The 19,848-nt window shown below is 45.3% G+C and overlaps 1 protein-coding gene across 4 annotated transcripts in view; it reads right to left on the bottom strand.

Moving 5' to 3' along the window:
- Positions 1–19,848, bottom strand: part of ldlrad3 (low density lipoprotein receptor class A domain containing 3) — a 53,928-nt gene that overhangs the window by 12,870 nt on the left and 21,210 nt on the right. For 2 of the 4 annotated variants that reach the window (XM_040163366.2, XM_078082750.1), the window contains exons 2-4: positions 17,975–18,121; positions 8,986–9,111; positions 7,903–8,037 (exon numbers count right to left, since the gene is read on the bottom strand). In XM_040163366.2, coding sequence (XP_040019300.2) covers positions 7,903–8,037; positions 8,986–9,111; positions 17,975–18,121 — 408 coding nt within the window. The remainder of the gene's footprint in view (positions 1–7,902; positions 8,038–8,985; positions 9,112–17,974; positions 18,122–19,848) is intronic. The other 2 variants (XM_078082749.1, XM_078082751.1) reach the window with 1 other exon arrangement.

Below are 19,848 nucleotides of genomic sequence, written 5' to 3'. Positions count from 1 at the left end.
CTTATTTAAACAGCTTAAAGTTATTTTTGCTTTCATCAATGATGAATTGATGGAAGCTGGAAGATCTGAGATTGTTTTGAATATTTTTAAATTTTTAAATAGGAAATTGAAGCAGTGTGGAAGATGATTAATAACGGGACCAAAAAGCTTCTGTTATGCCATTCTGATCCCTGTTAAGTAATCAATACTTATTAGTTAACCTTCAGATCGCATATGAGTGAAAATCTATCCTTCATTGTGTGTTGCCATCTGTTTTAAACTCAAACGCTAATAAAAAAAAAGACATTAATATAGATTAATGGGACTCTACTACTTTCTTATGGTTCATGTTATTTATTACTTCTACATAAATCAAACCTATATTTGTATTTTTTATTTCATTTATTTGCTGCAACCGTATAACTGTATTATGAACTATCCAGCGGGTTACATGAAATGCAACGTGCATGTGGGTTTAAAAGCATGAGAACACGAGGGAGACTGAGCGAGGCCGAGAGAGAAAGGATCAGGACGGCATTCGAGGGGATGGTGAAAACACACAAAAAAACCCACTGCAACAGCAACACCGGGTGTTATTTTCATCTTGCGTTTAAGCCTTGCCCATCCGAACATAATAACAGCCGACTGCCATAGGAAACAACGGAAGAGGAACAGAGGGCGGGCGCAGAAGGCCCACGATGAGACGAGACAGTGGGGCATGAGGAGGTGGTGAATAGCATGAGAGACATGAGAGAGAGAGAGCAATAAGCAGTTGAGATAGAAGGGGCAGGAGCCAGTAATTACCACCAATGAGCACTGCTTCATGTAGGAACTAATCTGAGCCCCTCTCTTAAATATCTGAGCTTCAAGCAAGACCTCCTTCAAGGTGTCGAGCCCTGTAGTTTATCCCACCGGCCTCACATCTACACTCCCGCTCTCCCTTTGGTATTTGGTGCTTTTCATCCGCGCCTTCTCTCTTCCCGTGTCTGCTGCGCTTTGCTTCATTCCCACCCGACATCCATCAGCCCGTCCCGATCGCTCACTCCGGCGTCTCCTGTTGCACGCTCCTCTGAGTGTTGCTCTGACTTTTGCTCCCTGCCCCCCCCCTCCATTTCGAAGGTTTCTGCGTGATCACCTCCATCTCTGCAGACCCCGTATTTCCTGCGTACCCTCTAACCCGTTTCTCCACTCAGTGCCTGTCTTCAGTGGTTATTCCTCCTCTACACAGCAGCCGTGACCCCTTTGAGCGCAGCTGTTTACATCTCGCTGCCTCACTCCACTTCTTTGTGCTCATGATTCCCTGTCTTTTAACACAATGCATCCAGATGGTTTAATGTTGTTTTTATTTTTATCCCTAATCCCTCACCTCCATCAGCATCCCTCTCGCTTTCCATCACTCTCCTCCTTGTGCTTGCCATCCCTTCTTCCGCTTCATCGTTGTCACGCTCACATCTTTGCCCCCCTCCATCCCATACTAAAGCACCCCCCCTCTCTCCCCATCCTCCATTTCCAGCTCCCACATTCTCTGACATGCAATCCCTCTTCCCTTTCTCTGGGGCACTCTTCTTTTTCCTCCGTTTCACTAAAGCCTTCCCTCCCTTTGCATTTCCCTGATGGATACACACATACACACCCAACACACACTCAACCACACACACACACACACACACACACACACACACACACACACACACACACACACACACACCCTTGCACCCTGCGCTTTATCACCACCTAAATGAATATATATCACGCCGTATACAATTGGCATGGTGCCTTGTCGAGCAACACTTTCGGTTCAGCCATGTCATGGGTGAGTGCACGCTCACAGTGTTGGCCGAAAAAAAGCATTTGCAGAAAATAACACCGGCCCATTAGCGAGAGACACCTAATGGGTCACTCAAGAGCGTCAATCAGGTTGCTCACAATGGCTGCGTCCGATTTTGGTGCTTTCCCCCCCTTTGTAGATAAATGTGGGGATCATGCCGCCTCTTTTCAATCTTTAATACTGAATTAGTTGCCGTCAGGTTATCATGAAGAAATCATGCGTGAAAATGTAAAGCTGCATTGAGCAATGAGACGGGAGGAAGTGCTCAGTCATCCAAAGCCCTTGCAATGTCTCAGCCATTAAGCAGGAGGCTGAAAGAGAGTGGAATTTATGGAGCCGATTATTTGGATTAGATGCACCCGTGTCGATTCGTCACGTTTTTACATTTAAAGTTCAGCTTCTGTTATTTCCTTCATTACATTAGTCTTCCTTCAATACTGGGAGGCAGACTAGAGTTGCAACGCTGTAGAGCGACTGTGCTGCTTATGCATGGCAGCATTGGACATGCCTTAAGGAAAGATAGTAGGGTGTGTGGAGGGAAATTTAATTGAGCTCTGGGCACATAACCATCCCTTGGAAGTAATGTTTCACAATTTGTCCAACCTTCATCAAAGGTATCAGAGGGAATTGTATTCAGTGCACCACTTTTCTCTATACATTACTTAATGCGATTTAAAAATTCAAAAACAGCATTTTTCCCCTTTTGCGCAAACTACAAAAACAACAAAGGATTACATTTTACTTTTAGGTTTGTCTTGCTGAACGCTGAACCGATTAAGGACTTCATTATTAAACTCAACACTTGGTAGTACGTCACAGCTATTGAGTACTTTAGCAGGGTGACTAATGAGGAGTCAATAGCAGTATTGGTGCAGCCTCAACAACGCTTGGTCTTTCATCAACACGATATTGTTGGAGACCTATAACGGCCTTGTGAGCATCATTGGATTTTTTTTTAAATTGCTAGTGTATTGTGAACGAGTGCAATTATTCAGGCGTAACCATCGTGGACTAAACCAGCAGAGACTGTGGACCGATGTGATGGGAAACGATCACTTGCACACCCACGCAGCAACAGACAGACAACCCCCCCCTCCAAAAACCCTCAGTACAACTCTTCCTGAACAGTGGAGCCATTATTCCACCAAAAGTCTGTCGGTGCCGGTCGCCACATGACCACCATCACCATGGTGACTAAATGACGATAAGTTTAGGAGCGAAAGGTTTTTCATTACAGGAGCCTAAACGGCAACGGCGTGATTCAAGGACGGGGATGATTCATGCAGCCTGTGACCCCCCCGCCCCCATGTGGCCATGGCCAATAGCAACAGGGTCCTGTAAACAATAGCAGCTCTGAAAAAAACTGACACTTAGACTTGGCGAGTGGGAGGGAATGAGGGAGGGAGGGAGGGATTCGATGTGACTACAAATGAAATGGATGTATTCTGCTTTGTGGACATTAGCTTCCGGCTAACAAAAGCACAAACCTCAAACTGTTCCAGAGTTCAGATCCATGGGCGACGACATGTGCAGCCTCCCCCTATTTGTGTCTTCTGTCTGTGCGTTGGCTGATAAACTGCTACTATTACGTCGCGCTCCCACACCTCGGTCTGCTGCCATTATATTCCTTTACACCGTCTCACGCTTCCTCCTACACCTTTCTCTCTCATTCTGAGTGGCCAGTGACGACGGCAACGAACAGACCACCGCCTCAGCGTCACACACGTCTCGTCCACGAAAACTGAAACAGGATCAACTCGTTATTTGAATGTAGAGCACCTGATTTGTTTGGGCAGCCATCATTGGGGGAGGACGAAACCAGTAATTCTCACTGACAGGCTTTTAAAAATGTACAGAATAACCTGTCTTCAACTTACTTTAAATACACACAGTCATGTTTCACAAAAAACGTATTTGCCATCTCTCATTTTGGCCGATCTTGTATATTATTTAGTGCGTATGGAAATTTTCATCAAATCAATCAGGGTCAAGGGTGATGTTGCCTGCCATGTTTTGACACTTTACTCATATAGCAGAAAAATGCTGCGTGTCAGCTTGCTGCCCGAAACCTCTCTCTGATGGACAGTGCTCTGAGGACCTCGAGGCCAATGATTAATCTGATGGGGTCACCAAGTTCAACAGAATCTGTGATTCTATACTTCCAAAATCTGCACACTGTCCAGTGTGCATTGAAGCGTGTGTACATGGAATTAGACTCTTTGTGCACTCCGTGTATGCTCAGGCATGTATGCATACGTGGGCAACACATTGTGATCCTGATAATAAAGTGTATATCTAGAGTCTAGAGGAGCGGAGAAAGTAGCGTACTTGTGTGATGTTGAAAGCTACAGAACATTGTGAAACTTTAAGCCGGATTGGAGATTGTTGTTGTCACAGCTTCACACAGTCATTGGTGAGCTTTTGATGGCATCCAACCATCTCCTAGTCCTCCATCTCTTCCTTCACACCACCTAAACCTCCCCTCGCTCTCCTCAAACAGTAAGAAAAAGGCCCAGGTGAAGATTGTTTGAGATTGAGGAGAATCAATCCCGATCACATTCTCTTCCCCAACTACTACTACTGTGTACTTGTATTAATTAATGCACAATGAGGTACAATGATATGTGCAACTTCCGTGCTGGTCAGATTCACACTGAGTCGCATCAGTCCTGTGACCTTAAGCAAGTTTCCTCTGTAAGTCATGCAGTTATCTTTTGGAATTAAATATGCAGAACAATCGCTTGTCAGATGTGCCTCTGTGTGCCTCCGAGTGTGCCTCTGAGTGTGTGTGTGTGTGTGTGTGCGGTCATGCGCTCATGCACATGCTTCTTTGGATATGCAGTGTCTCTTGTTCTCAGCAAGGGTTCCCTCAGCATCTGTGAGCCCCGCGGCGTCGTTTCAACGACAATTCGCTGCAGCGCGGAACCAGGCGCAGCAATGAGAAGCTCAGCTTTGCCAAACTTGCATTTGTGTGATTTGCGTCTCCGGAGCTCCACTGCTCGGCCTCGGAGGCTCGTCTTGGGACGGATGCTCTCGCCCCTTTTCATCCTTCTCGGCTAATCGCTTACCTCCCCCTCTTCTCTTAACCGAAATCACCTGACTTGCCGCCCGTTGCTATTCATTGCTCCTCGTGACTCCTTTTCCGGTTCAATATATTATGTATACGTGGAGGGCTTTCTATTCCTTTATCTGTTATCGGTTACAGGCTCCCCATCCCCGACTCTTCCATCTCGCCGTGCGATGATTGCACCACTGCAGTTAAAGAAGATAGTGCACTGTTACATTGAACTGTTTGCCACTTTGCCAGCGCTCTGCTATTTCAAAAATCAATTACCCATCAAAGAAAACGATAAATGATTAAAAAAATGCCTCCGTGCTGCGGTTTGTGGGTAACTATCCAATTTTTTTAAATCCCTCTGACAGGAAAATAAAAGCACTGGAGGCGTAAAGGAGCAGCGAGGATGGTGGTGCCTCTGTAGATCTAATTATCCCACCCCTCTAAGGCAGGCTAACCAAATGCTCGGTTATGTATCTGGTGATCTGTTGCTGCCAGGGTGAGCGCGGGTCTCTCTCTAGACTATTCAAAATCAAGTAGCCAAATCTGGAGACGCTGAAGAAAGTCATTATTGGTAAGGAGGAGGAAGAGGAGTTAAACAGAGGAGCAGTTACAGGGCAGGAGAGAAAGTCAGAAAGGATATTCTGTGCTCGGGTGGGTTGGAACGGATATTGTATGCCTTATCTGTCACCTGCAGGTCTCTGCTTGCTTATTATAAAGAGAGCCAAAGTCAGAGCACGAAGGAAATGTGTGTGTGTGTGTGTGTGTGTGTGTGTGCGTGCGTGCGTGCGTGCATACAGGGAATAACTGCAGAGAGTCAAACAGCAGTGATGCCTTCACTCCCTCCAAAGGGCACAGGCCGATGATAAAAAAAAAAAAAAAACACTAAGCTGAAGGTAACGACAACCCGGAGCTCACAACTTCTCAACAACTGCCCTCGATGCAGCGCCACACAAGTTGCAAACACGCTGGAGAACATTGGGGTCATTTGCTCTCCTTACATACAAATACGTGCTGAAAAAAACTAGAAACTGTGCTCACAAAAGGATTTGGGAATATAACAAAAGTACCAAACACAACGTTTCACAGAGGCAGAGTGAAGAGCCTCTCAGTGAACAATAGCAGCCCAACACTTTCTTTGTGTTGGAAGTGGAGTATAGTAACTGTTCTCATGCAAAATTATATCTAATAAAGCCCCTTTTTATGATATTATTTATCTAATTGCTTAAAAATGTTGTCTGCAAGATAGATACTTATTGCTGAATGTTCTTTTTGTGCATAACATTTGTTGAATGTCCTGCAGGCAGCGAGCTGTTCACGCGGTTCCTAAATTGAGTCGGTTGTGACAACTAACGCCCCACATACATTGTGCCAGCAGTGAAGTTGGTGTTCTTCACTTGTCAATAAGGAAATGGAGTTCATCGGACACGGACATCGATCCATATTTCCGCTCCGCTATACAGCTCTATTCAGCGTTATGTGGCTCTGCATAGAACGGAGCGCGAGAAGGACGGCCGACTGACGACGGACAAACTCTTTCTTTCATTCTCTCTTTGCAAACTAACACAGGTCAAGAAAATAAGTTTAATAGCTTAATCAGCTTTCCTAATATGGTTGTGGGGTAATAATACATCTGATCTGTTTGTCAACAGCGTCACAGAAGAATAAGGTAGGACACGGCTTTCTAGAACAAAAGCAAAAACACAAGGCAAAGCAAGGCCCACGCTTTACTGCTGGGGGTCATATGCACATCTGGATCGTTGGAAGCACAGCTGAAGCGGACCTCAGCATCACAGCGTTACACCGACAGTGCAGTGGTGTGTTTGAGTGTGTCAAACGGGCACAGAGAGAAATGTTCACAGCAGCACATATTCTGTCAGTGGATCTTCCGTATCTTTATGATGTTTTCAGAAATATCGTCAGGTGACATATTGAGTGGCAGAATCTTCCAACTCCCCAGTCATCGTTTTATCCGGTTGAACAGAAAAGCTGTAAATACTGTATCTACAAGCATCCACTTACTCTGAAATCTTCTACAAAGGTCCTGCCAATTTTTCTAACAGTTATGACGTGATTATACATAAATCCCACACACTCTGGTTGTCAAAACAGATAAACATGCCAGAGGTTACAATCCGGACTCAACTTAATTCTAATCTAATTGCTCATGCTTGTGTTGCTGTTAATATATATGTGTCAATTTCAAGACGTCCCCCATTAAATGTGAAAGGAAACGTATCTAACTAGTTTGTTCAAAATTCTGCATGAAAGATCATCAACGTAACCTTTCTGGTGTAATAGCACTACATGTGGCAGGGAAAGGGGATTCATTATGTGCTGCACACCTGCAAAACCTGTGCTTTATCAAAGAGACTTTGTAAACACTGACATGAATACAACAATTGTCAGTTTTTGTGGCGCAATATATTCCCTCCATCTGGAATTATGAAGTAAACAAACTCTAAATTAATTAATTCTCTGCAAATATGTGTGTATTGTTAAAATGCCATCATCTGTCTGAAACTAGCTCTCTATGAAGTGAAACAGTGTCATGGCACACATTTTTTCATATCATACATGAATGTGTAATACATGAAGTAAAACTGTTTTATGCTCTTGTATCTTTCTCATCAGAGACATACTCTATATTACTACTTTTGCCTGATTCTTGGCATTGTGTACCTGTTGAACTTTTAAATCTAATAAGCATTCCCTGATAATTCAAAATATCCTCCTTTACATGTTCTGGCCGTGGCCTTAGCAGCAGTTCAACATGCTCAGTTTCTCACTGTTGTACCGCCTCTCGCTGGCTTCTGCGATTTCAGTGTGTCCGAAATGTCGACCAACCGAAACCTCAACGAAGGCAGTTTGGAACGTGTGAGTTATCAGGGAGATCGGGAACATCTCTGCTCTGCTGTCCTCTGCCGCTAAGTCATCGTCCTTCTCGCGTGTCTGCTTCTCAATGCCTGAACAGATGTTCCACCCCCCATCCCTCTTTTCCGCACACATGACCACTCCAAACATCGAGTTAATGGCTTACCTGCCGTAGTCAGGCAGCGCTCTTCGTCGCTGTTGTCCTGGCAGTTGTCCTGGCCGTTACACAGGAAGCTGCGGTCTACACAGTGGCCATTTCGACACTTGAAGCGAGCCTCCGAGCACACCAACGGGTTGCCGGCTGTGGTTGGGACGGGGTAGAGGTCAAGGGTCAGGTGTTAGTTCCAGCAGGGCTACAGCGAGGAGTTCAAAAAGTTAACAGAGAAACACGAGCAACTGTGGGTGAGACTCAAATATTTAACAGCAAATCAAGTTGTTCTGCCGCGGTTTTAAATCGTCATGGGATTTTTTTTGCAGCAGAAATAAAACATTAGAAACAGCGTGAGTTACAGTAGTAAATCATTTGATCTGGGGGCTCGATAAGTCGCTAAAAATCAAACTGAAAAGAAAACCCACATGACCCTGACTATCCCTTCCTTTTTTACGTTCTGGTCTTTAGCTCCTGTGAAATGAGGCAGATTTATCTTCTGAGAAGATCCAGACAATTACACGGCGGTGACGCAGTATGTGCTGGGAGCGCGGAGCAAAGCTCCATTTAAATGGCTAGATTAGATTTGTGAGCGAGGCGCCCTGCAGGCGAGGGAGCGCCGCCTCCGACAATGGTGAGCGATCGGCGGGATGCGCGCTCCCCAATGGGCGAAGCAGGGATGGGGGCCGTGTGAGGATAAAAGCAATATGCGCAAGAACACATTCTATACCTGGAACCTGGTCTCCCTCAGTCCTTTCGATTCAATATGTGTTATAATCTAAAAGGCAGAGCTAGAAACAAAAGGCGCAGACTGGGAAGTTACAAGTGATACAAACCTGTGAAGAGGACTCAAACTTTATTGCAAATGGAATAGAATTTGCTACTTTTCTATTTCCCACCCATACTGTCAGCATGATTATTATCTGTTCTAAATGCAGGATTTAGAGGGACATTGTTCATAGAGCAATACTGCTGTGGCAGATTGTATGGGAATAGTTGCATACCCAAAACCACCGGTACGAAGCAGCTGTAGTGTAAACCATTACGAGCACATCATGAACCACAGCATGATTAGAATACATTGATCCTGTTGGGACTCACTGCAGTTCTCCTCGTCACTTCCGTCAGGACAGTCGCTGAAGCCGTTACAGCGGAAGCGTCCGATGATGCAATGGACGCCGTTGGCGCAGGCAAAGAAGGTCGGAGCACACTTTGACTTGACCTTAGCTAAAGACGGACAGAGGGTTCAGGGAAAAAGAAAAGAAAAGGAAAATGATCAGTCCAAGGGATGATGCAGCAGTTCTTAAAGCACTACATCATGTTTTATGATGTTTCTATGATGATTTAATAACAACCATTGAACCATTACCCATGGTAGAACGTTCAAACTGTCAAACAGATGCTTTGTTTTAGAGACCAATTCATCACTGAGCTTCTTTTTTTTGGGGGGGGGGGGGTTCTGTAATGCTTAGACTAAATGGTAAGATCCTGAGCACGAGGTACCGATAAGAGTAGAAAAAGAAGTTAATGACATAGACAAAGAGAGCAAATCGTGTGGGCCAGGACTTAAACAGATTATGTCATTGATCAGCCTAAGCAGGCCAACGGTGATATCTTCCAGCACAGGCCGAAGATGGCAGGTAGATTCGGAAAAATAGACAGCAGAAAAAAATAAAACACCACGCAATCCCTGAGACTGTAAGAGATTTAAAAGACATCCATAGTTTATTTACAGTATCATGGCTCACACCTTGGTTCTTCTACTCTAGCTCATGAACTATTCCCTGCAGGTGCATAATAATAATACTAAAGCTTAAACCTTTTGTGAGAGCTGTCTTAATTGTACTTATTGGAGACTAGGGAAGCAAGTAATGATGCTGATATTACATTCAGTGACAAATGGGGGCAATCTATTCAGTTAAATGCTGTTAAATGTTTATATACTCTATAGTATAGTATAGTAATATATATAGTATAGTACTGCCATTTATATTCTAGCATATTATGTATACATAATATGCTGGAATATAAATGGCAGTTTTGACTGATTTCTTGCTGCATTAAAAACCGTGACATTGTAAAGTAATTTTCAAGACTTTTTATCAAGTTGCTGTTATTATTATTTTGAAAATAAACAAAAAAACCGCTGACAAAACTCAGGTACTTGTATAGTATCAAACAGGACAAGTATGATCGCTAATTCCAGTGAGGAAACAGCATTCTGAACATATTGAACCCTCCAGAGAAACAAAAGGATGGAGGGGGAGGAGGGCGGCTTGTGGAAATGCTAGACATCTCAAGAAGCCACCAACCCCCCCCCCCTCTGTTGGACACAAAGGGCTGAATTGGCGCGCTCATAGGTTGGCATGGTGCCGTCTCAAATGCCGGGGGCGCACATTTTTCCCTCTGCAATGTATTGCGGTAGGCTGATTTATGAGCTCTCTCAAGCTGCAGCGATTACGTGTAGCGAGGTGGGAGGGCCAGGCGCAACAGCCCCGCGGGGGGGTGAAATGTAATCCCCTGAACGCGGGAGGAAGCTGGGATAGCGCCCGATCTCTGTGTTCCTGTCTGGAAAGCCTTTGTTTACCTGGACAGCAGAGGGTCTAACCACCCGGAGCTCATATTGCTCGGTACACCTCATTCTGTCCAGAGACAAAACACAGAGCCGTTGAGCCGCACAGACCAATAAAAGATACAAAAACATGCAGTCGTGGAGGGGCGAATTGAATTTGTCTGGCCACAAAGGCAATATAACAATAATAAGACTTTCTATTTTTATTTATTTTATTTGTTTCCAACTCTATTTTTTACCTGTCATGATAAATAAAGGAACAATGTTCTGGTCTGGAAACATAAAGTCTCGCTCCTCTGCGTGCGCGCAGACACCCAACTGCTTTTTGAACAATCTGCTTGGCGGTCTTGGCCACAACGTCGCTCTGTTATAGCTCTGTTACAGCTCTGTTATTTCTCTGTTACAGCTCTGTTACAGCTCTGTTACAGCTCTGTTACAACTCTGTTACAACTCTGTTACAGCTCTGTTACAGCTCTGTTACAGCTCTGTTATTGCTCTGTTATTGCTCTGTTATTGCTCTGTTACAGCTCTGTTACAACTCTGTTACAGCTCTGTTACAGCTCTGTTACAGCTCTGTTACAGCTCTGTTATTGCTCTGTTATTGCTCTGTTACAGCTGTTACAGCTCTGTTATTGCTCTGTTATTGCTCTGTTACAGCTCTGTTATTGCTCTGTTACAGCTCTGTTATTGCTCTGTTATTGCTCTGTTACAGCTCTGTTACAGCTCTGTTATTGCTCTGTTATTGCTCTGTTATAGCTCTGTTATAGCTCTGTTATTGCTCCGAGATTCCTCACTCACTCACTCCCTCCCTCATCCGAATCCTCATTACTACGTCCACCGCTGGCAGGCTTCCTCTGACCCAGTGTGCGCGCTCCAAATGAGCTGAAAAGTCACGCAAAGGGTAAGCTTATGAAGGGAAAGCCGTGGGTGGGAGCGGCAAGGACTGGTTGGAAGCAGAGCGATAACGTACTCAGCTGTATTCCGGGGGTTGTGTGGCCCTTTGCAGGCTGAGCTGAGCCGTTTTCAGAGCGGAGAGGAGGAAAAAATTAATTAGGAGAAGCTGGTTGAGGGTGGAAGGAAATGGTGAGAAGAAAAGCCGTCCTTTGATGATCCTTTGAAGGTGTCATGTCTTACTCCAAGGTCTGGGGCTTCAAATGCAGGTAGCGCTGATGGATTTTAGCACCTGTGCCTTATTCTGTGACCTATGACGACCCAGCGTCCCCAGTCTCAATCCCGTCTGTCAACACTCTGCTGATTGGTTTGAGCCGCATTAGTCCCACAACAACTTTACTTTCTCTTCTCTGAGCCTTTTGTTTTTTGCAAAAAATTGGGTGACTTCCAAACGTATTCCCAGTGCTCGGCCGAGCAGCACAAATGAAAGTGAGTGGTTAGCAGTCAAGCTTGATTACTCGAGGTTGCACCGTAAACTGGCAGAAAAACACGGCCGGATCACACGGAAACGCACAGCTGGAGGACACACAAGCAAACGCACAAAAGCACACGCAACAATACCGCCCCCCTCTTTCTGTGGTTTAAGGTCTCCTGCACAATCCTGCACACACAGGCGCTTATAATCACATCTGCCAGAAATCTCGCCTACAATGCTGCACCGTACTTTCTACAAAACAAAGTCCCTGCAGCCATCGCTTTATTTTCACAGCTTTAAACTCAAAGGTTGTGATTAAGGAAAAAACAAATGTTCAAATCCAGACCATCCGGCAGCATCAAAATGCTTCTTCACAGTCTCTAGGTCCCCTGTGGCCCTCGGCATTAATGTCAGGCTCAATCTGACAGCGTGACTCCTGTTGCAGACGGAAGTGCTTTGCTCTCCCCCAAATACGCACCTCTATGCCCTTCTCCACACTTTCTCCCCTTTTCTCACTCTCCTCAAATCCCGAGAGAACAGAATAACTTGTTTCGGCACAGGTAGCCCCGGCCGTGATGGGCCTGCATGAGTGGCAGGAGTGAGGAGGAAGACGGGAGGAGGAGACTAACAAGTGAGAAAACAGCGCGGGGTCGGTTGGAGCGGCGGCCGGCGGAGGCAGCGAAAGAGTGGAGACAGCTGACGGCTCGAAAGGCTTCTCTGACCTTGTTGAGGTTTCTTCGGGGAGGAAATCAATAGGTAATGCTGTCCGGGTGTGAGCAAGAGGGGAAGGGTAGTATCAGTCCAGAGGGCTGCGGGATCAGAAATAATCACCCGGTGCGTTGCACCGTCTAAGCCCGGCACGTTAGCATACAATAACCCCCCGTGTGCAGCAAGCGTCGTATCGCTGCCTTCATCTCGAGGGCCACGTGTTCGCGGGCCAATGGGGCGTTGTGCAAAGCCCTCAAACTGCATGCTAGACGAGGAAGCCAGGGTGGCCACATGTGTCTTAACATATATATTGAGATAGATTTCAGCAGAACGGAAAGGAAAGAGCGCATAGTGAGAAAGCAGCGAGTGGGATCTGCTGGATAAAAAGCCCCTGCTGCAATATTCATCATGAGGATGTTTCAACTAGTAGCACCCAACACGGTGCTTTTAATTGAAACGGTCACATTTCTTCTCTTTGAACATTTCAAAGCTATCATTTCGTCTAATTTGTGACTAACGATCTGCCAGGTGCAGCATTCGATATAGAAAAGGAGAGGAGAGGAAAATGGACGTCAGGAGACAGAAGCAGACAAAGGAGACTGTATGGAAGACGCTCATCAATACTTCATCCCTGTTCCTTGGTATTAATTACAGCAGCTCATTAATCAGTCGGACATTTAGCACATGGGGATGCAGACCTAGACCTCCCGCTACTTTCCCTGCTATTAGTGCACCATATTCATTTCCTTTTTTCACCGTCTTTCAATTTGTAATTTGACATGCGTGCTGGAACCACACATGCGAACCCAGACAGTCTCAGTCTTCCAATCCCACCTGCTTTTTTCCCTTTCCCCTCATGAATGAACACACCCACGCAGGCGCACACGCAAACACACTCTCAGAGCAGAAAATGCGTATTTTTGAAGGAAGCAAGATTGTAAAAACAATAATAAAAACATTTCACGGAAAAATATGGCTTTGTGTGTTTCAAGTCAGTGAATTGGGGATTGCTGTTAGACAAACACACTCCTAGTCGAAGTCACCCATCCCCTTCACCTGCTATTTTGAGCATTGGGCCTAAATATCTAAATTAAAATGTAAGAAAAATGTGCCCTCAGGAGTCCTTTCAGCTATTTCACAGCGCTGCTCTCCAGGAACACGTTGTTGTTGATAAGCATTTAGCGGCTCTTTTGAGCTCAACCTCTCGTGGGCATTTTATGGAGGTCAGTACGCAGAAAAACAAAAAGCAGCACTGATGTCGCTCCAGGCTTCGGCTGCGTTATGACTGCGGAACGCAATAATATAATCACGTTCTAGTAATCCTCTGAAATTAATTCATTTTCCCCCCTAACTGTAACAGAATCAATAAACAGTTGGCATCGGGTAATGAAAACTCCTATATGGTCGTATCCCGTGCTCTAATGAAGTAATAATAGACTTCTAAAACCAACCGACAAAACATCAGTCCACCGCTGGGCAAGCCTCCAATTTGCTCTCCTCGCCGTGTGTCCCGCAGCGATTGAGTAACGCAGGCCATAATAGTATAAAAGTATATGTTAAGATATGTAGCTCCGGTAAAGAGGAGTCGTCCAGTCAGCCGACTGGCTCTGCAATCTCAGGTAATGCAGTAAGATGCATTTGAAGTGGGCCAACATTGCACACTGTTAGCTGCTAGTTGCACCGGCCCAATAAGGATGATGCAGTAAAAACCAGAGGGTGCATTGAATTGGGCAACGGTTCATTTTATTGAACCATTGAACCATCATGTGATGACTCCTGATTTATCCTGCGACCCCTTTGGTGTTGTCAAAGCAGCTGGCAGGGGACCATTCTTCTCAAGAAGAGAAGGGCTCAACCAGCAACATGGCCGGAAACCCAAGATTACAAGTTGTATCATTTGGATTTTGCACAAGTGTAAAAACGGGTGTATTAGCCTTGGAGCTACATATGAGGAGATGAGAAGCATCTCTGGTACATCATTTTGCAGGACCAGCTTATTTCTTTGAAACATCCCTCTCTCTCTCTCTCTCTCTCTCTCTCTCTCTCTCTCTCTCTTTCTTTCTCTCTGAACTGCATTTTTGACCCACTGTCTTCGTATTCCTCACTTCTGGCGTAATACATCACGCCCAGTGACCCGTTCAGCCCCGCTGCACGTCTGCTCAAAGACACTATTCCTGCCTGTGAGGCCCAGTGAGCTCAGTAAAGCTCTCCTCCTTCTCTCCTCTGTCAGGGTTCATTTTGTCCAACAGTCTCCCAGGCTGTTGTCATGGACACCCGAGAGCAGGGTGGTACTTTTGACCTCTTTGTATGAGGTTAGTCAGCAGGCTGTCCCCTGACACAGCTTGAAAAAACATCACATATGCAAACAAGCACACCAGAGTAAAGCAGATGTTCAGTATTGGTGATACTGTGAAAACTACTGATATTGTTTCATCTTAAATTCAGCTACGTGGCCCAAAGCAGGGGTTACACTGCACAATTGGATTTGATTAAAATGATCTCTAAGGGGATCCTGGCCTCGCTCAGTAGAACACTAATACAATGAGCTGAATCTTAATGGCAATAAACTCGGGATGGAGATACAACATCTGCTCTCTGCCCAGACTGTTATTGAAGTGCAAGCGAAAGGTATTTACGTGACTCGAGTTGACCCATTTGCTAGAGGGTACCGGAAGAGCAAACAAACAAGAGCAACGGGGCCATGGCAGGAGGAGGGAATAAACAATCTGACCATTAGAGAGACAACTCGGCCGACACACACCATCGAGCAAATGCCCACCAGGTTTGCCGGGAATTAAAGTTACGTGGAGAAAGATTTCTGCTGGTGCCGGTGTTAGGGATTTAAGCCAGAAGTGCACCCCTAGTCAGGAAATTATAGTACGTGTAATAATGTTTAGTGTTAGAATTATAGTTTGTGTGATGTTAGATATTAGTTGTTACATTAACATGTTAGATGAAGTGAATGCAATTTCAATCAAACACAATTCATAGTCATTTAAATCATATAAACACTGTACACATTAACATTCTGTCACAATGTGATGTTAAAACCTGGGGACGGATGCCAATTGCCGTTCTTTATGGATTTCTCCCAATTTTATCCCCAAAGAGGGTTTTTTGGGAGTTTTTTCTCCTGTCAGGTAATAAATGAACAACTTAATGTAAGACAGCCGACTGAGGCGAATGTCTTGAGAATTGGACCACATGAACTGTATTAGATCTTAAGATGAAGTGTGATGAACGGTGATCATTAATGATGGGTTGTTGTAATGAAAGTGTACTAGTTATAAGATGAAGACTTAAACGATGCATGCTTTGTTAAATTCACTCATTGGGGCATAAAGCCAACTGTATCTACATTGAGTGCATTGGAATGTGAGGGACAGCTAGGACAGAGAGGTTTCAGGTTACAGCTGCAGATTCACACCTCGACGTGGAAGGGACAATGGAGGAGGTGACCCTTTGGAGAAGAGGCCAATGACATTCAAATGCACCAAAGAAGACACACCTCAAGAGTTTTCAAAGGACCAAAGCGGGGAAAAGGACTGGAGAATCTGACCTGCAGCCGCCTTGAAAAGTCACTTTAGACTTGCTCAGAGGATTCTCTATTTCGCGAAATATTCCACTGTTCGCTTAGTATTTCACTTTGTAATTGCATTCCTTATAACGTTGTTTAGTTATTAAATACTTTTTGATTTTTGAATTTAAACGAATTGACTCATTCGTGTCCTTGTTTCCGGCCGGGACGAGAACAAAGGATTGAGGCCTCCCTCGAGAGCTTTCCGAAACCTTAACACCGGTCAGAGTCATCGTCAGTTCATGTGTGGGGTTGTTGGGTCTCGCGAACTTGGACCGAAACGATCAAAGTACTTGAGCCCCAGAGAGTGTGTGCATTGCAAAGTTCACATATTTCATACGGATTCAAAAGAGAATTGATCTTTCCACGCTTGTCCAAAACACTTGCAAGTCCAAATCGATTTGTTCTCCTTTGTGTTCCCCATTCGATATAGTTTCCAAAATTATCATTATTTAATAAGACATGAGGGATCAACACATGACCCCCAGGCTAAATATATATACATATATATATATAGAATGAGAAGAAGTCAACAAATGTGCAGTTAGCAAATGTATCATCCCCTCTGTTAAATATGTGTGTGTGTGTGTGTGTGTGTGTGTGTGTGTGTGTGTGTTGGTTTGTGTGTCTTTCTTAAGAGGGGTGTCTAATTAGGATTGTGCTTGCAGAGAATCCAGCAGTGCCGCCTCAAAGCTCGCAGGCGTTTTGCTCCCCTCAGATAATAGACATCCGGCTCCTGCTGCAGCCACCGTTAACGAGTCCTCCGCTCTACTTCCTCTCCTTGGCTTTCTCCCTCGTCTCCCCCCCCTCTGGCTGACCCCTGCAGATCCCCTCGTGCGGCTCAAGGTTTGTCTGGGGAGTTTTGCGGAGCAGTCACCGGAGATATCGACTGACAAGTAGCCGTCTATTTGAGCATAATTAGGCCTACTTATGCCAGAGCAGATAACGTGGGCGCTGACAACAAAACACGAACGGTCCTCTGACAACCAGAGAGGCCAGCTGAGCGTGACGCTTAAGGATAACTTGTTTTTATCTTCGCCCGTACAGCACGTAGAGTCAGCAGAAAGACAAGAAAGTCTTACTTGTCTGAGGGTTCGAATCGAAAGAACTCGAGATGAATTTGAGTGCAACGAATGAAACGCTACATGCGCGACTAGATGGAAGAGGAGCACTTAATGTATCTCATTCGGATGAAATTAGCCTCAATGCATCGGAAATAACACTTGCTGACAGCTTAAGGCCAATGAACAAGGAGAATCTGGGACACAGGACCCATCCATCCAAGTGGTGCGTGACTTATTTAAAGTTACAGGGATATTTAACAACAAAACTGTACATAAACTATGTAGTCTAGGACACCTCTTCAGATGTTCCTATATGCGTATTAAAGTCAACCTCCATCAGGGCTCTCATCTCGGCGTGGAGCTCTCGCCGAGACGGCGGCGGGGGAAGAGGCGGAGCGGCGGGCCAGAGAGATCAAAGCCAACTAAAAGTGAAGATCCAAACGGAACTATTACTGCAGCCTTACAGTAGAATTATGCATGCGCTACTATCGCTGCGCGCAGAAGAAGTAATCGGCCTTTGCTTTGATGGTATTAAGATTCAGCTGGTGCTGAAGCGGCTCTAACAGCCAGCAGGACGGACGCACGCTGTGAGGCGCGGGGACGGATCGTGGAAGACGCTTTGTTTAAATCGGCGGACAATTAGGATTACACGGCCTTTACGGCTCGATGGGTAGCGATGGGAGAATGTTTGATTGCAGAGAGGAGTTGAGGAATTGAGATCTGGCGTCTCGAAATGGGCTGTCCTCACGCGCTCGCACGGCTACGGCCTGTAAACAAGGTAATGAGGTCTAGATTGCACTCACGGCAGCCTTTCTCGTCGCTCATGTCAAAGCAGTCGGGGAATCCATCACACTGCCACCCACCCGGGACACACTTCCCGTCGCCGCACATGAAGTTTCCCGGGATGTTGCACTCCGTGGTGAAGTTGTTCCCCGGGAGAAGCTGGCTCTCTGGGCGACACACAAACAGAACAACACAGGAAGACAAGAGAAAGAGAAGCGATTATTAAACCCGAGAGATATTGCATTCCCCCCGCAATGTGCATCAGCACAATCAAACAGGAAGACAGTTATTATCTCCATTCACTAAAGATAGCAAGAGAAGCAATAAAGGCAGTGTCTCTCTTTAAAAAGCTATATCAATCTCATTGCAAATAAACACAGTCGTGAATACAGAACGGAAGCGGGGGGTCATTCAGTGTTAACAGCGTGGTGTGCGTAAGAAGCAAGTTTAGCGCTTGGCAGTATCCCAATCGGGCAGATGACACATCCAACAACAATCCCATCCAACAAAAAAAAAAGAAGGAGGACATGATGCCTCGGACATAGACGCATGTGCACACACACACACACACATACACGCTGACCAGGAATAAAAGCATCCAGCCGCATGTGCCCCGAGCTTATTCCGGGCATTTCTAGTTGACGCAGTGCAGCTGTGGTATAATGGGCTGGAATGTGAAACATGGTCTTTTGGCGGAGGTTTGACACTATGCGGAGAACACTTTAAGCTCGTAAACAACGCTATAGGGCGGTAATGAGCAGCTCGGGACAGGCCGAGGAACACTTCTGTGCTGCAGTGCTGGACACCTCATTTCACTATGGAGCAGGACGGAGGAGCAGTGGACCTTCAGGCCTCAAGTGACGGTGTTCTAAACCAGTAACTCTTTCTTACACCACGCAGATAAATATTATTATTTCTAAGAGATCAATCAGAAATGCCATATTTCCAAGGGATGAAACATGTCATATCACAGTGCTGTTTGAAGACACGGCCTCTGTTCTTTCTTTATGTCAAAATAAATCATATAAATGAATTCACTTTGTGCTTTGCGGTTTGTTTTCTCTATCAAACAATTACAAAGACACATTCTCAACAAGGCAGCGCTTTCGAATAGAAAGTCAGTGTTTGTGAATTCGTAACCCGAGTTGCCAGCTAGTTGATATGCACTTGGTAGCTACTTCCCAGAGTACCGCTGAGTGACTGACACATTGAAATCATCCGCTCTTACATCATCACCCTGCTGCTGCAGATTGCGGAAACCATAGAAAGATCCCCTCGTGAGACAGCGCGACCCGTCTGATCATTTGTGGGTGATGCAAGCCCCCCTTTTGTCTCTTGCAATGTACAAGAGGGGGAGAGATGGGTAAAATGCAAAGGGCCTCGTGAATTATGGGGACTGAAAAGCATTCCAATTATCGTATATCATTGGTGAGAGGCCTCGCCCAATGGAACTGTTCCAGGTCACATGCAATAAAGTGTTATGCAAATACGTGATTACTGCCTCCCCGAAAAAACAAAACAGATAGCGGACTGTTTGTGTCTTCTCATTAGTGTCACCTGTGTGGTGGAAAATTTCAGTGATTACAATACAAATCCCAACAGGAATACAAAAACAACCAAATGTCATTTCATCTATTTGAGAAAAACACCGCCATATTCCTTCAGTCTCCCCCCGGCTCGTCCCCTCCTGTCCTTGTTCATTTCCTTCTGCTCTGTCAATGTCAGACACCCTTAATTCTCATTCTGACTCGTTCCTCATAACGTAACCCTGATGTTATAGTTCTACACTATGGATTCCTACCAGCAACGAAATAAAATGCTATAAATGCCGACTGAAAATACATCACTTTGGAACTTTGCAACTCGGCTGTCCCGTTGCATTGGTCCTATGGGC

Source organism: Gasterosteus aculeatus, chromosome X, assembly GCF_964276395.1.
Source record: "Gasterosteus aculeatus chromosome X, fGasAcu3.hap1.1, whole genome shotgun sequence".
NCBI classification, from domain to species: Eukaryota; Metazoa; Chordata; class Actinopteri; order Perciformes; family Gasterosteidae; genus Gasterosteus; species Gasterosteus aculeatus.
This window is presented reverse-complemented; position numbering and strand designations above follow the sequence as displayed.